At 41.4% G+C, this 16486-nt stretch overlaps 1 protein-coding gene across 3 annotated transcripts in view; it reads left to right on the plus strand.

Annotated features, from left to right (window-relative positions):
* MSH5 (mutS homolog 5) overlaps nt 1–16486 on the plus strand; it is a 94565-nt gene that overhangs the window by 60931 nt on the left and 17148 nt on the right. For all 3 annotated transcript variants that reach the window (XM_033915212.1, XM_033915211.1, XM_033915213.1), the window contains exon 20: nt 616–765. In XM_033915212.1, the coding sequence (XP_033771103.1) occupies nt 616–765 (150 nt within the window). The remainder of the gene's footprint in view (nt 1–615; nt 766–16486) is intronic.

A 16486-nucleotide genomic window follows, 5' to 3' on the forward strand; every position in this document is an offset into this window, starting at 1 on the left:
GGTAACTTCCTTATCGTCTCTACCGGACTAGTCCAGAATCAATGGATTATGTCCACCAATCAAGAGACGGGAGCAGAGCCAATCAAACTGAAGCTTTACCCTACATAGGGCACCGTGCAAACACAGTTCCGTGCCCTTGATTTAACACACACTAAAATTTCTGATAAAACCCAACCCACATGAAAGTGTGATCAGAGAACTGAAAACATATGACCTGTAGGTGTCAGCAGAATCTTCTTTTCAACAATGGTAGCTGGAGGCAAAATAGAACAGGTGCTGTAGCTAGAGATAAAACCCTTGGCTGAGTCTCTGCATTGCTTTAGGGACAGAGGAAATACCTATATGTAATATATAAATTGCTTTAACTATATCGCAAACAGGTGGTTTATAAAGAATATAGTAAAGAGGCCACAAAGTATCATATACTTCACTCAGTCCCCTTGATCCAGCATTCAAATTAAAGTCTTCCTTTCCCCTGATTTCTGAATGTATTGCCTGCATAAAATCTTGCTTCAGTGCAGAACTACTGAACTGTAAAAGTTTAAGAAGCATTGAGGTTTTGTCTCTGTAGTGGCTCTGTGCCCTAAATCTCCCCTGTCCTCTTACCTTTCACAGGTAGGTCTCATTGTGTTCATGGCTTTGGTTGGGAGTTATGTACCAGCCACGGAAGCCGAGATTGGGACCATTGATGGCATCTACACCCGCATACACAGCCGGGAGTCTGTGTCCCTGGGGCTCTCCACCTTTATGATTGACCTAAACCAGGTATGGAGGCTCGTAAGGGGGTGTGCGGTGACTGGGAAATGCTGGAAGTATCTCTCTGTGACAGGTCTGGCAGGTAGACAGCTTCCTAGAGGGATGGAGGTTTGACTGCCCTGTCCATTGTGGCTACCAGGAGTTTAGAGCCATTCTTTTAAATTGCATTTTTCTTTTAAATCATGCTTTCTACTGTAGGACCAATTCTTATTTATTGTATTTTGTTTTGAATTGTTTTTTCCTTTTAAAATTACTCTCCACTGTATGACTTGTGCTTATTTGTTGTAAACCGCCTAGAACCATTTTTTGGTTAGGCGGTATATAAAAATAAAATAATAATAATAATTATTATTATTACATTGGTTCATATGGTGTTTCCCACCATGCTGTACCTGGGGTTCTCCTAGGACAAGCAGGATGAGTCAGCCACATATGGGTGTTGTCCCAAACCTCCCAATTTGCGGATAAGCTCTCCAATAGCTCAGAGAGATTTTTTTTTTTTTTCTCTGAGCACGTGCAGTGCCCGGGCCCCACTGGGCATGCCTGAGCCCTACCCATTTCCCCCTGCTTCCCCCTAATCCCCAGTCTTTAGTTTCCGCCCGTTCCCATCGGTCGGATTTTTCTACAGCTCTCCATTACAACTTTTCTACTCATCACCTTGAAGATGCCTGAATCATCTAAAGAAACAACTGGGATGCAGGAGGAGAATGAATACACTGGATCCTCATGAATTGTGCGCCCACTGATTGGATCTGGCGCTCAAGGTTTCCATGTGGCTTGCATTGTGCGCACATGTCACCACGTGCACGCAAGCTAAGGAAGAGGGCACTGAGAGACTTCATGAAGAGAAGTGAGGCCCGAGAATCTTCCTCCAGCAGCCATCCTCATCGGAGCGTAGCAGTGGGGGATCCACAGACGAATCCGGTGAGGAGCCTCCAGGACATCCTGGCTCAGTCAACCCCCTCGACTGCAACTTGCCCGGTCGAGAAATCTCTCCCGGAGGTCCTGCATGCTGTCGCTAGCCGCCAGCCCCTGCAGGAAGCCGATAGTCTCACCAGACCGAGAGATCTCTCCAGGAGTTCCTGCATGTTGCTGCTTACAGCCAGCCTCTGCAGGGCATGAAGAGAAGTGAGGCCCGAGAATCTTCCTCCAGCAGCCATCCTCATCAGAATGCAGCAGCGGGGGATCTACAAGCTACAGTGGCAAGGAGCCTCCAGGATGCCCTGGCTCAGCTAATCCCACCGCCTGCACTTGGCCCGGTAGAGAAATATCTCCCGGAGTCCCTGCATGTTGCCGCTTAGAACCAGCCTCTGCAGGGCAGCCGATAGGAGTCTCGCCAGACCGAGAGATCTCTCCAGGAATCCCTGCATGTTGCCATGTACAGCCATCCTCTGCAGGGCAGCCGATAGGAGTCTTGCATGCTGCTGCGTAAATCCACAGCCTCTGCAAGCAACAGATCGGGGCTTTCACCCTCCAGACGGCAAGCTGCCGCTTACAGCCAGCCTCTGCAGGGATCCGATTGGGGTTCAAAGGTAAGTCCTATCTGCTTGTTTTTGGGAAAACCTCTGATAATCTGTTGCAGCCCGAGGGCTCTGCCCCACCCTCCTCCCAATCTGAATTTAAGGAGAAAGAATCTCCCATGCTTCTTTCCCTTGGAGGGGACCTGCAGACCTCTCCCCCCAGTAGGAGACATGCTGCCCCAGAGTTCAGCTCATAAAGGACATGCTGGAAAAAAACAAAAAAAACCAACTCGATGTTTCTTTCCCTCTTGGGGTCCTGCAGAGTCTACAATTCACAACTTTCCCACCCCGCCCCCCCTCCCCCTCTCATGTTGGGAACGAGGAGTCTGCCTTTCTCAGCAGGGTGCTGATATCTTCAGAGATGCGGCATGTCAGACCATGCCTCTCCAAAGGTGGGGGTTTGAAACTCCTCAGTCTAAAAAGCTGTTTGCTCTTTATAAAACCTAGGCAGAGTGCTTTTCCAGCTAGCATGAGGGACTCTGTACTATTCATGATTTCTATAGCACTGAAAGGCATATGCAGCGCTGTACAGTTTAATATACAATAGGCAGTACAGCAGCAGAAGCCCACTCAAGAGGCATTATCACTCCTCTTTCTCTGCCTCCAGGAACAGTGGGAAACGCAGCCAGGTGCACTGGCACAGATGAAGGGGTGCACCCTGCCCCTTCTCTGCAGGCTCTCCCCCCCTCTCAAGAAGGACAGAGAAGGGCGGTGGGGTACATGGAGCCACCCAACCAGTCAAGTGGAGCAGTACATGAACCTGCGAACCACCAGGGGTGGGACCAGCAGCCACAGTTAATCCTCCTGCTGACCCACTCCTCTCTCAGCGGGCTACACTCCCAACTATGTCCCCCTTTAGAGGGAGCCACGCACAACAACATGGCGCGGTTCAGCGGCATGCCATGCACCCAAGCAACGGAGGAACAAGCTACACACCAGCCTCCAGCCACGCCCCGAGTCACCACCCACAAAAATAAATAAATATTTACTAAAAAAAAAACAAAAAAACCCCCAAAAACCCACAAACGAGGACGCACCCCAAGTCCCTCCAGAAACTCACAGCCTTTCTCAAGATCCACATGGGTGGACAACAAGTACCCAAGACAGAGTACTACAAGGCCAGAACTACCAGTACCAGAACTTCACGCAGGCAGTGGCGATTCCAGTCCACAAGAACCTCCTGGACTGCAGAGACAAGATTTGGCTGACTCCCTCCTCAGGGCAACCAACATCAAGGAGACTGGGATTGAAGTACCAGATCTTTCCAGCCCAGGGATTCGACAACCCGCAGCAGCCATACATGGACATTGCGGTAGCTTAAGAGAAACAGGGCAGCACGACCCCTCCCTCCAACCCCCGTCAGGGAAGGACCTGAAAAACCCTGGTTTCCACGGGGAAAAAGACCTTCGAGGGCGCAATGCTGAGCGCACGAATTGCTGCGCTCCAGTTCCAGATGCGGCTTTATCAGGAGGCCAGTGAGAGGAAATAAATAAATAAAATAAAATAGAGACTCCAGCTCACAACTGAGCCAGTCCACACTGGCAGCAGTCTGTGCCCCAGCGCTCGCAACAGTAACATAACTGCTATGCAAACAAGCACCGCCCAAGGGGCAGGGGCATCCAAGGGCAATCCTCTCCCCAAGACAAAAACACAACCTTGACCACCCTCCGGCCCAGCAGGATCAGATTGTCTGCGAAGGCTTGGCCCAGGATCACCATCGACCAGTGGGCCCTCAGCATCATCAAGCAGGGATTCCGAATTCGTCTCCACTCCCGCGCCCCCCCCCCCACCCGAGTGGGCGGGGCACCCTCCATCTGACGACCCAACTTTCCTGCAGCAAGGAGAGGACCTGCTTCGGCAGAATCAATAGAGGCTGTGACGAACAGAGGAGATCACCAAGGGGTTTCTACTCCAGGAATCCCCGCGTCACCATGGACAAGGACAACGCTCGTTCCTGGATCTCTGTAAGCTCAAAAGATGCATACACAAGGTCCAGATACACTCTCTGGGTACAGTCTTGGCCCTGTTACAGCCCGAGTATTGGCTAGTATTCCATGCACCCAGCCCACAGGAGGCATTGTCGCTTCTAAAGCCAAGACAGACGCCTCCAGTACAAGGTCCTGCCCCTTGGACTCTCAATGGCTCCAAGAGCGTTCACAAAGTGCGTGGCAGTGGCACATCCTCGCCTTCAAGGGGTGCGCGTCCTATCTTATCTCGACAGCTGGCAGCCCCGTCAACCACCATAACCCTCCTCCAAGAACTGGGGTTCCTCATCAACTACATGAAATCCCACCTGATACCCACCCAGGGGATATCGTTCATCTGGGCAGTCATCGACACCACGCAGACCAAGGCCGTCCTACGGGACTACCAGATCGATGCCATGACATCCCTGGCCCAGTGCATCCCTGCCAGCAGCTCATCGTCAGCACGCTCCGGTCTTTGTTGTGCAGCACACCAGACTACTCATGTGATCCCTGAAAGGGCACCTCAGACGTCACTGGGACCAGTGTACCCAACCTCTGACCACCCACCTACTGGAGCTCAGGGCCTTAGGGAATGCCCTCGAAACCTTCAAACAGGCAGGGTAGTCCTCACCCAAACAGAAAACCAGGTGGCCTTGCACTATATCAACAAACAGGGAGGGACAGGGTCAACCTCGCTATGCAAGGAAGCTTGCCACATGTGGGAGTTCTCCAACTCCATTCAATGCCCCATCCAGGCAACTTACCTCCTGTGGGAGCAGAACGACCTGGCAGAAAGACTCAGCCACCAGCTGGATCCCGATGAGTGGTGTCTCAACCCAGCGGCGATGAAGAAGATCTTCAGCACCTGGGGCACACCGAGCATCGACCTGTTTGCAACCGAACCGAACTCAAAATACTCGACCTTCTGCGCAAAGAGATCAACCCATCGCCGTTTCAGCCCCGACGGTCTGTCTGTGAGTTGGAACACCCTAAGTCCTGTAGAAGATTCTTCAGGACAGAGCAACGGTGATCCTGATTGCCCTGTTCGGGCTCCTGCAACCATGGTTCCCGTTCCGGCAAGGGATAGCGTTTCACCCACCTCTCCCCGCTCCCGATCAGGGCAGTTCTCATTACACAACGCGGGAACCTTACCCTCCACCACGACCTGCATTCCTTAGCCCTGACCGCATGGATGATGAGAGGATGAACCTACCACAAGACGTGGAGCACACTCTTATGGCAGCCAGAAGACCTTCAACCAGAAAACGCTATGGGTTGAAAGGGAGAAGGTTCCGCTACCAGTGCACAGACACGCAGCGAGACCCCTACAACTGCCCCATACCGGACATCCTGCAGTACATACTGAGCTTATCTCAGGGGGACCTAAAACCCACTTCCATCAAGGTCCACCTAAGTGCAATCACGGCATACCACGCTGGCCTAGACAGCAAACCAGTGTCGAGGCATCCAGTAATCACAAAATTTCATGAAGGGACTGTCCAATCTGCACCCACCGGTCAGACCACCACCGCCCGGATGGGACCTCAACTTGGTGCCGCATCATCTCACCTCGACCCCTTCAAACCTTTGGGGGAGGCAGATCCCGTATTTCTGGCTGGGAAAACCCTGACCATCGTGTCTACTGACACACTCCCTCATGAGAACAGGGTGGTACCCAGAACCCACCCCCGATTCTTGCCGAAGGTGGCTTCAGCGTGCCTCCCGGCACTCTACATCTCCCCACAGGGAGGCACACTGCCACCTCAGCAACACCTCCTGGACTGTGTGCGGGCCCTGACTATGCAGCAGATTAGACAAGCCTCAATTGTTCGTCTCCTACGACCAAAACAGACTAGGACTTCCGGCCACCAAACGCAGGCGCTCGCGCTGGATATAAGAGTGCATCCCCTTCACCTATAGAAAAGCGCAGCATCAACCGCAGGTGGGAGCCAACGCCCACCAGCGCAGAACCATAGCCAACACAACGGCACATCTGCACCACACACCAATAGGGGACATCTGCGATGCAGCCACTTGGTCCTCCATGCACACCTTCACCAAGCACTACTGCCTTGACATAGCATTCCACGCTCCAAATGCATTCGGCCGAGCAGTCTTGGAAGTGGCTCTTCCCTCCCGGGAGGGACAGCAACCACTAGCATAGCCTTGACAAACACTGATCAAGTAGGGTGTTATAAATATCGACAAACACTGTTCAAGTAGGGTGTTATAGATATTGATTAAGTAGGTCTTCCAGCACTCCTTCCTAGACTGAATGTGGAATAGGCAAGTATGAATTCTCACATGCAAGTACGAATTGTCACTATTGACCAGTTATGAATTGTCACCGTTGACCAGTTGGTTTTCTCACTGTTCATTGATTGTCATTGACCAGTTTTCGCTGTTCTGTGAGTTAAGTAGGTCTTCCAGCACTCCTGTCTAGACTGAATGTGGAATAGGCAAGTATGAATTCTCACATGCAAGTACGAATGGTCACTGTTGACCAGTTGGTTTCTCACTGTTCATTGATTGTCATTGACCAGTTCATTGTTCTGTGAGTATTATTGCTCAGTTAACACAGCACTTTATCTAAAACCTTGTTTCCACAACTTTACCTGCTTTGCCTGATTACCCTGCCCGGCTCGGCCTCCACAGCCAGGCGAGGGATGCACAAAGCGCTAAGGCGCAGGTCCAGTCGGTACATCCCTCGGCTAGGGAGTCACCCATAAGTGGCTGACTCATCCTGCTTGTCCTAGGAGAAAGTGTAGTTACTTACCTGTAACGTAGGTTCTCCGTGGACAGCAGGATAGTCAGCCACACAACCCACCCGCCTCCCCATACGGCCGACCCGGCCACAGCTAGGAACATCCTGGGGATTAGGGGGAAGCAGGGGGAAATGGGTAGGGTTCGGGCATGCCCAGTGGGGCCCAGGCACTGCACGTGCTCAGAGAAAAAAAAAAAAAAAGATCTCTCTGAGCTATTGGAGAGCTTATCCGCAAATTGGGAGGTGTTGGGACAACACCCATATGTGGCTGACTATCCTGCTGTCCACGGAGAACCTACGTTACAGGTAAGTAACTACACTATTATTACAATGTGTATGTCAAGTGTTGCCTGATGATATCATGAGTGGAAAAAAAACAGTTTAGATTTGGAAGGATAGAAGGAAAAGTTGGGGCTGGTCAGGAAGTGGATCAAGTCCTATGCTTATGCATGAGGAGCAGGTGTGATGCTGAGCTGAGGCTAAACTCTGATTTGTAAAACTTGTGCATTTAGAAGTTAATGCTGTTCCTAACACTACCAGCAGGGGGCACTGAGACCATAGTTTAGGCTACTAGTTTGCTACAAATTGCAAGAGATTGATGTTATATCATATTTATAGAATGCTTTCATTGAACATGTATGTGTTCATTCCAGATTTTAGAACTAACAATTGCTTGTAGTGTCAAATTTGTATAGATGCTAGGAGACCACTGCCATACCACCATGAGGGCTTTTACTGTCCTAATGAGCATAAGCCATTGTGCCTGAGAGCCAGTGCGTACAGGCCCTGCAGCAGCCCTTGGGTTGCCGGCTGACTTCAAATTTCCTCTGGCAGGGTCAGTCCATTTCTAGATTTTACCTAGCGTTAACATATTTTCTCCGGAGACATGCAGGGGAGATGCGGGCACACTTGAAGGTGAAGTCTCTCTCTTGCCGTTCCAATTGTAGCAAATTGTAGACTTCCTAGGACATCAAGCCGCATTGTGGTATAAATTATTATCTGGATATGCATAGGATTCAAATCTATGATACATACACAGAGAGTTCCACCAAAAAGTATAGGATTCCTATGTACGCTCTGCTTCGTAGACACTCCTGTCTTCCCTTCCTTTTCTTCTCTTTTCTTCTTTCTTTCCTTTCTCTTTTAATTTCTATTTCTGTTCTCCCTCATCTTTTTCTCATATAGTCTTCACAAGCAGTTCCAATACTTGGAGCTTTTTTTACTGCTATGGTCCTCTACAGTTAAATATATATTTGCAGATTCTTTATACACAAAGCTTTATTTTGTTTTTATATATTTGAAATGCTCCCTGTATTTTTCAAAATACTCAATAAAAATTATTGAACTAAAAAAAAAAAAAAAAAATTATTATCTGGATACTTGAATAAAAAACCAAAGAATGATCTGAGAGACATTTGGAGCATTGAGATCAAGCACCAAATTTCTGCATCTCAATGGCCATGAATTTGGTCTTGGAGGATGAGATGTACAGTGTCAGCATCTATGAGACAGACTTGGTTCTTTTTGTTACATAGAGCGTTTTGGACCCCTGTTCGTTTACAAAAATTAGATAGTTCTAAGTCCAATAAATGCTGGCACTGTAATCTGGTACCTGGGACATTCGATCATCTACTTTATTATTGTCCCTATATTAAGATATTTTGGAATTCAATCTGGTCTCAAGTGAACTTATTATTGGAAAATCATGTTGCACTTTCTTACGATACAGTGTTATTTGGCATGATGATGAGGAAAAAGAGTCAAATATCATCATATAACAACAAGCTTTTATTAGTCATGACAGGCCTTCTCTACTTGTATGAAGGCTGCCAAACTAGTAGAGAAGGCCTCATCTAAGGCAAGGCAAATGATGGGATGTATCATAGAAGCTTCGTCAGCCGCAAACCTGAAGTCATAATGCCACTCTACAGAACCATGGTGAGACCTCATCTGGAATACTGTGTGCAATTCTGGAGGCCACATTACCGGAAAGATGTGCTTCGAGCTGAGTCGGTCCAGCGGATGGCCACTGGGATGGTCGCCGGACTCAAGGGTCTCTCATACGAAGAAAGACTGGGCAAACTGGGCAGCTCTATACCCTGGAGGAGCGCAGACATTTAAGTGATTGAGACATTTAAGTGCGTCACGGGTCGTGTCGAGGTGGAAAACGATATATTCTTTCCCAAGGGACCCTCGGTCACAAGGGGGCACCCGCTCAAACTCAGAAGGGGGAAATTTAGTGGTGACACCAGGAAGTATTTCTTCACGGAAAGGATGGTAGATCACTGGAACAAACTTCCGGTGCAGGTGATCAAGACCACCAGCGTGCTCGATTTTAAGAATAAATGGGACATCCACGTGGGATCCCTACGAGGGTCGAGTTAAGGAACTAGGTCACTAGCACTCAGACTCAGTGGGGTGGGTCAATAGAGTGGGCTGTGGCCCTTTTCTGCCGTCATCTTTCTATGTTTCTATGGGTTGCCATCCAACATATAACCAATAATTGGAAAAATTACAGAAACCTTAGTTACACATTTTGTGGAATTCATTATGCCATATATTTAAAATGGAATGAGCAATAGCAGTACAAAAAGGGACATATACAAATTTTATAAAAATATGAGGGCCATTGGCAAAATATTGTGATGAATAGTCATCGATTCTTCTCTTTTCCTTTTCTTTTTCCTTTTTAGCACACTAAGGGGGGGAGGGTGTTGGGAACAATTTTACATAATATGTTATAATATGCTGTATAATATGTGTGTTTATTCCTATTGAAAATGTGATAAAGGATGGGTGGTAGGGGTTTTTTTTTTTTTTTTTATTATTTTTTATTTATTCATTTTTTCATATTACAACAAGTGTATCAGAGAAATACATATAATCTTATAAATACACACTTGATTTTCTTTCATTAATATTTTAAATTTAATATATTCATATTCTTAGATAATATATAAATAAAATAACCCTCCCCAAGCTCTCCTTTCATATTTCAGAATTCTAACATAGTATTTGAAAATACATTAATTAATTTATACAATTGTGAGATAAATGAAATAGTGCCCACCCATATCCCCGCTTACCAATTTTCTTATTATGGGAAAATGTTATTAATTATTACAAAAATCGGTTAATGGTCTCCAAATCTTCAGAAATTTACCAAAATATCCTTTCTGTGTTGCTATTGTGCGCTCCATTTTATATATATGGCATACCGAATTCCACCAGAAGTTATAACTTAGTCTATCATAATTTTTCCAGTTACATGTTATTTGTTGAATTGCTATTCCAGTTAATATGAATAAAAGTTTATTATTATGTGACGAAATTTGACTTTTTGCTCTCATTGTTGTACCAAATAGAATAGTATCATAAGTCAAGGCTACTGGATTGTCCATCATCCTATTTATTTGAGGCCAAATTGATTTCCAAAATATTAATATATATGGACAATAGAATAGAAGATGATCTAATGTCCCCGCCTCAAGATGACAGTGCCAACATTTATTAGACTTAGAGCTATCTATTCTATGTAAACGTGTGGGGATCCAAAAAGCTCTATGCAAAAGAAAAAACCATGTTTGTCTCATAGATGCTGATACTGTACATCTTATCCTCCAAGACCAAAGTCGTGGCCATTGAGATGCATTAATTTGATGCTTAATCTCAATGCTCCAAATGTCTCTCAGACCATTTTTTGGTTTTTTATTTATATATCCAGATATTAATTTATACCACATTGCGGCCTGGTGTCCAGTAGAAGCCACCTGAAAGCATAAGAATTCTAGGCTATGATAATTGTTAAGATTTTTCCATTCAGGGAACCCTACCTGAATGGTCTGCTTCAATTGCAACCATCTAAAATATTGTGAATTGTTTAAGCCAAATTTATGTTGCAATTGTGAAAAGTCAAGCAGTTTACCATTAGTTATTACATCTTCTAAAGTACGTATCCCTGCTAACATCCAATGCTTCCAAATGATTTTAAATCCGCCTATTTTGATCTTGGGGTTTAACCATATTGTTTGAATTGTTGATTTATTTATCGGAATAGGAGTCAGACTATTTATATACCTTAAAGTTTTCCAGGTATCCATAAATATTTTATGATCTTTATATAACCTTGGCATTTTGATACTAATTATGTGGCCAAGACGCAGTGGAAACATAAGTCTCCACTCTAACCAGAACCAATCTGGAATATTATCAATGGGCTCTGGGAGGATCCAATACATACCTTGTCGCAAAATATAGGCTTGATGGTACCTATAAAAATTTGGAAAATTTACCCCACCCTCCACAATAGGTCTTTGCAAAGACACTAAAGCAATTCTAGGAATTTTTCCCAGCCAAATAAAATTGGTTAGAATCCTATTTATTTTTTTATAAAAAGATCCCTGAAAAAAAATAGGTATCATACCCATTTGGTAACAAACTACAGGTAAAATCATCATTTTAACAGTTTGTACTCTCCCCCACCAAGATAAGTGTAAAGGATTCCATTGCTCACACATTTCTTTTACTTTTTGTAATAAATTTTTTTCATTAATTTTCATAGTATCATCTATTGTTTTTGCAATCCAAATTCCTAAGTATTTAATACCATCTTCCTTCCAAATGAAAGAAAATGGGTCAAATAAACCTTTTGTACAATGTACATTTAGTGGAAGAACTTCTGATTTATTCCAATTTATCTTGTAACCGGAAAATTTTCCAAATTTTTCAATTAATTCAAGTAAACATGGAATGGTATTTTCTGGATTTCTCAAATAAAGCAAGATATCGTCTGCATATGCTGATATTTTATATTCCTTATCTGAACGGGGTATACCTTGTATCTCCTTTACCTGCTGAATAGCTAATATTAAGGGTTCCAAAACAATATCAAAAAGTAAAGGAGATAATGGACAACCTTGTCTAACTCCTCTCCGTAAATTAAAACGTTCTGAAAATGTATTATTGATATATAATCTAGCAGCAGGGGAGCTATACAACGTTTTAATTATTTGTATAAATCCTGAACCTATACCAAACCAGTCCATTGCCTGATACATGAATGTCCATTCCACTCGATCAAAAGCTTTCTCTGCATCCAAAGAAACAGAAAAAGCCGGATCATTCATGGCTTTTGTCAAATATAACATATGAAAAGCCAGTCTAGTATTATGAGAAGAAAGTCTTTGAGCAACAAATCCTGTTTGATGCATACCTATTATGAAAGGGAGAGCTTTAGCCAATCTTAAAGCTAATGTCTTAGTTAAAAGTTTACTATCTACATTGATTAAGGAAATAGGTCTATAATTTGAGACCAAAGTGGGATCTTTATTTGGCTTGGGTAAAACTATGATTAAAGATTCTGCCATAGTGCCTGTAATACAACCCTTAGTTAGTTGAGTCTGGTATAAATTTAATAAATAAGGTAATAGGGTATTTTGAAAAGATTTATAAAATTCTACTGTATATCCATCACCACCTGGAGCGGATCCTACTCTAAGGGATTTCAAAGCTATTCCTAATTCTTTTAGTGATATTGGTTCTTCTAAACTTCTTTTTATATGCTCGGGAACCTTAGGACCCTCTAATACTTTCAAAAAACTTAAACCATCTTTTTCTTTATCTAAATAAGTCTCAGAAGAATAAAGGGATCTATAAAATTGTAAAAATTGTTTTAAAATTGATTTATTTTGATTATGCATATCTCCAAATTCATCTTTAATGGCAACTATTTTTGTCTTTCTTTTTTTAGCTTTTAAATAATTTGCCAATATTCTTCCTGACTTATTTGAGTTTCCATAATATAAAGCTTGCTGAGAAAATAAATCTTTTCTAATCAATTTAGATGAAATCTCATGAAATTTTCCTTTAAATTTTAAAAGTTCTTGTTGTGTAGAATAGTCCCATTTTTCTATTAGTTTTGATTCCAAAATTTTAATTTCTTTTTCTAAATCAGAAAACTGTTTTTTAATCTGTTTTTTAAGATGAGCCGAATAAGAAATTAGTTGACCTCTTATGGTTACCTTAAAGGCATCCCATAAAGTTTCCATAGAGATCTCATCTGTTTCATTAAGTTGGAAGTAATCTTTTATTTTTCCTAATATAATTTCATAAAAATTTGGTTCAGCAAGTAATGTATTATCAAATCTCCATATAGGTCTATTTGTATCTTGTTCATTGCTTTTAAGTTCAATCCACACTCCACCATGATCTGATAAAATAATTGGATCTATGGCAGCCTGCGTAACTTGATGTACTAATTGATTTGAAACAAAAATATAATCTATTCTAGAAAAAGATTTATGAACATGAGAACAGAAAGAGAATTCCCGGCCATCAAAATGAAGTATACGCCAAATATCTTTCAAATTACAAGATTGTACAAAATTATCTAATCCCAAAGATTTTATAAATCTTTTAGGATTTTTATCCAAAAGAGGATCCATGACAGCATTGAAATCCCCAGCTACTATTATATTAGATGTAGCCAGTGGGAGAATCAGTTGTTGTAGAGTCTTAAAATATTCTGGCTGATTCGAATTAGGGGCATATACATTAAAAAGCGACAAGGTAGTATTTCCCATGCTCATTTCCAGATGTATCCATCTTCCATGAGAATCTGATGCCTTAAATTTAAAGGAGGCAGAACATTTCTTATTCACCAATATAGCAACACCAGCCTTTTTCCCAACAGCCGATGAGAAAAAACAATGTTTAATCCATCCTCCTTCCAGCTTTTGAGATTCTATATTAGACAGGTGTGTCTCTTGTATGCAGTAAATATCCGCATTTTGCTGTTTTAAAAATAACAAAGCTTTTTTCCTTTTTATCGGATGATTAAGACCATTAACATTTAACGACAGTATTTTAATATCCATTAGGTAATCTCATCACTTGTTCTATCAAAAATTAAATTGTGAATATTGAATAATAAGTCAATTTCCCATTCAATAATATTTATATAACCCCCCCTTTTTATATCCCACCCTTCATTATCCATCCCTCCCCCTTTCCCTCCCTTCCATCCCCAATTAAATACGAAAACTTGGAAACGCAAGTAAGATCAGGTATAAATAACTCCTCACAAGCTACTATCTCAATTTTAAACAGCTATCTTTAAATTTATATATGATGTAAATAAAATTTTACATATATTCTATCAAAAAATTAAATATCCACTCTTGTTTCTTTGTTATAATATATATAATAAATAAAGGATATATCCAAATTGACAATTTCAATTAATTTAATATACTAAATCTCAATTTATATAATTAATCATAAGTTGTGGAAAGATTTTATCTGAATTTATCAAATTATAAAATATCTAAATCCATTTAAGTCAATTTATAGTTTGATTACAAAAAAAAAAAAAAAAAAACACCAAAGATCTATTCTCGTTTTACATTAAAGTAGACTTTTATAAATTCAGAAACAATTAATATTTTATATCAATTAATAATTATATATAATAAATGACATCCAATATATATTCTTATTGAATGATTATATATTGTATAATTCTGAAAATCGAATCCTTAAAATCTTAAATATTCCAATAAAATTAATAAATATAAAGAAAGTTTGTATGTGATCTTGTTTACTCTATAATATTATTGTGTTATAAAGTTATATAGAATGAGAATTATAATATCATTTTTTTTTTTCTTTTTTCCCCTTTTTCCCCTCTTTTTTCCCCTTTTTTTTTTCTTTTTCCCTCCCTTTTTCATGTGTTATCTCTAATCTTAGAAATATATCTTTATAAATTTTCTTAAAATTTATATTGTGTTAAACCAGATATCTTAATCAAATCCAAAGTTCAAAGCAGTTCTTCATCTATAATAGCATATAATTAATATAAATGAGTATATATTTAATTTTCATTACTGGATCTATTACTATATTGTAAAAAATTTCCAGTGTTATATATCCTATATTTAATTAATATTATTTTATTATCAGTGATATTTTCTCTTTTTCTTTCCTTTTTTTTTCTCTTCTCTCTTTCCTTTTTCCTTTCCATTTCCTTTTTCTTCTCTCCTCATTTCTTTCCTTTTTTTTTCTTTTCTTCTTTCTTTCCCTTTTCTTTATCTTTCCTTTTCTCATCACTTTCTCCTTTTAAACCAATAAAGATTTACCTGATAATCATATAGTATTCATGAGATATATAACTTCTTCAGTACATTACATAAAAGATCTTAGTCTTCCGTTTTATTAGTAGGAACCATTGAAGGAAGTAGTTGCTTAACCTATAATGAACTTTTATCATCTCACCATTTTATAGTTTCTTTTACCCCTTACTTATCCATATAACCATTTACTGATCTAAAGGAAACATGTAATTAACTGCAGGCTAAGCATATGACGCAAGCAGACCTCACCCACAACAAGCAAAACACGAGTCAAAAATCCTCCATCAGGCAATCCTTGCTCGGTAAAAGGTTTCCAACCCCTGTCCCATCCGCTACAAACAAAGTCCGCTCGCATCGCGTATCCAGCCCGCAACCCCTCGTCTCATCCGTTCTGGATTGTTTTTTTTTTTTATTGCAGACGGTTGGACCTCTGTTCCCTTTTTTGTTTGGGTTTACTGTATGCAGACCACTCCTTCGCGCAGATATTAATTGAAAAGCAGCTTCGTGCCATTATATTATTAGAGATCTTCTTGTCCATAGAAATTATGTTCTTTCCATGTAGTAAATGTTGTTAAACTTTAGTCCCGAAGTCCGTATAATGAAGTATATCTTCTTCTGTCTTTCCGTTCTATAAGATACGTCACTGTTCTTCATTGCTCTCTTCCTGCGTATTGTACGTTAGAGATAGCCAATCAAGTTCATCTTAGTGCGTTTTCATTGGTTGAGCATTGAGATCCCACGTTTTCATTCAAAAGGTATCATAACCATTCAAGAATTGTTACAGTTGTAAACAAATCTGTCATGACGCGTCTTTCATCTCTAACAGTAGTATAATTTGTTCCATCAGCTTCTGTTCTCGTGCCATTCATGGACCGTTAGAGTTACAGTTAAAAAAAAACAAAAAAAAAAACCATAAATAGATCCTGTTATGAACATATCCATTGGTAAATTTGAATTAAGTTTTGAATAATAAAATATAATTCTATATGTCACAAGTATATATATCTAGTAAATTAGCAATAATATTTAGGAAGTCATTGGTTGTTCTAAATCCTCTAAGTATTCCTGTAGTTTCAAAGGGTCAGTGAAATTCTGAGTTTTATTTGCTAATGTAATCTTCATTACTGCCGGATATAACAGTCCATATCTTGCCCCCAATGCTCTTAATTTGGGACGTAAAGCCAAGAACTGTTTCCTTTTAAATGCAGTTTCTTTAGCGAAGTCAGGTACGATGTGTATTCTTGTATCCTGACATTTGAGGCTCCGGTTTTCTTTGGCAAGTTGACAAATTTCCACAACGTGTTGGTATCGTAGCAATTTAAATATTAAAGTTCTTGGACCTTTTTGAGA

Source organism: Geotrypetes seraphini, chromosome 12 (genome assembly GCF_902459505.1).
Source record: "Geotrypetes seraphini chromosome 12, aGeoSer1.1, whole genome shotgun sequence".
In the NCBI taxonomy this organism is placed as follows: Eukaryota; Metazoa; Chordata; class Amphibia; order Gymnophiona; family Dermophiidae; genus Geotrypetes; species Geotrypetes seraphini.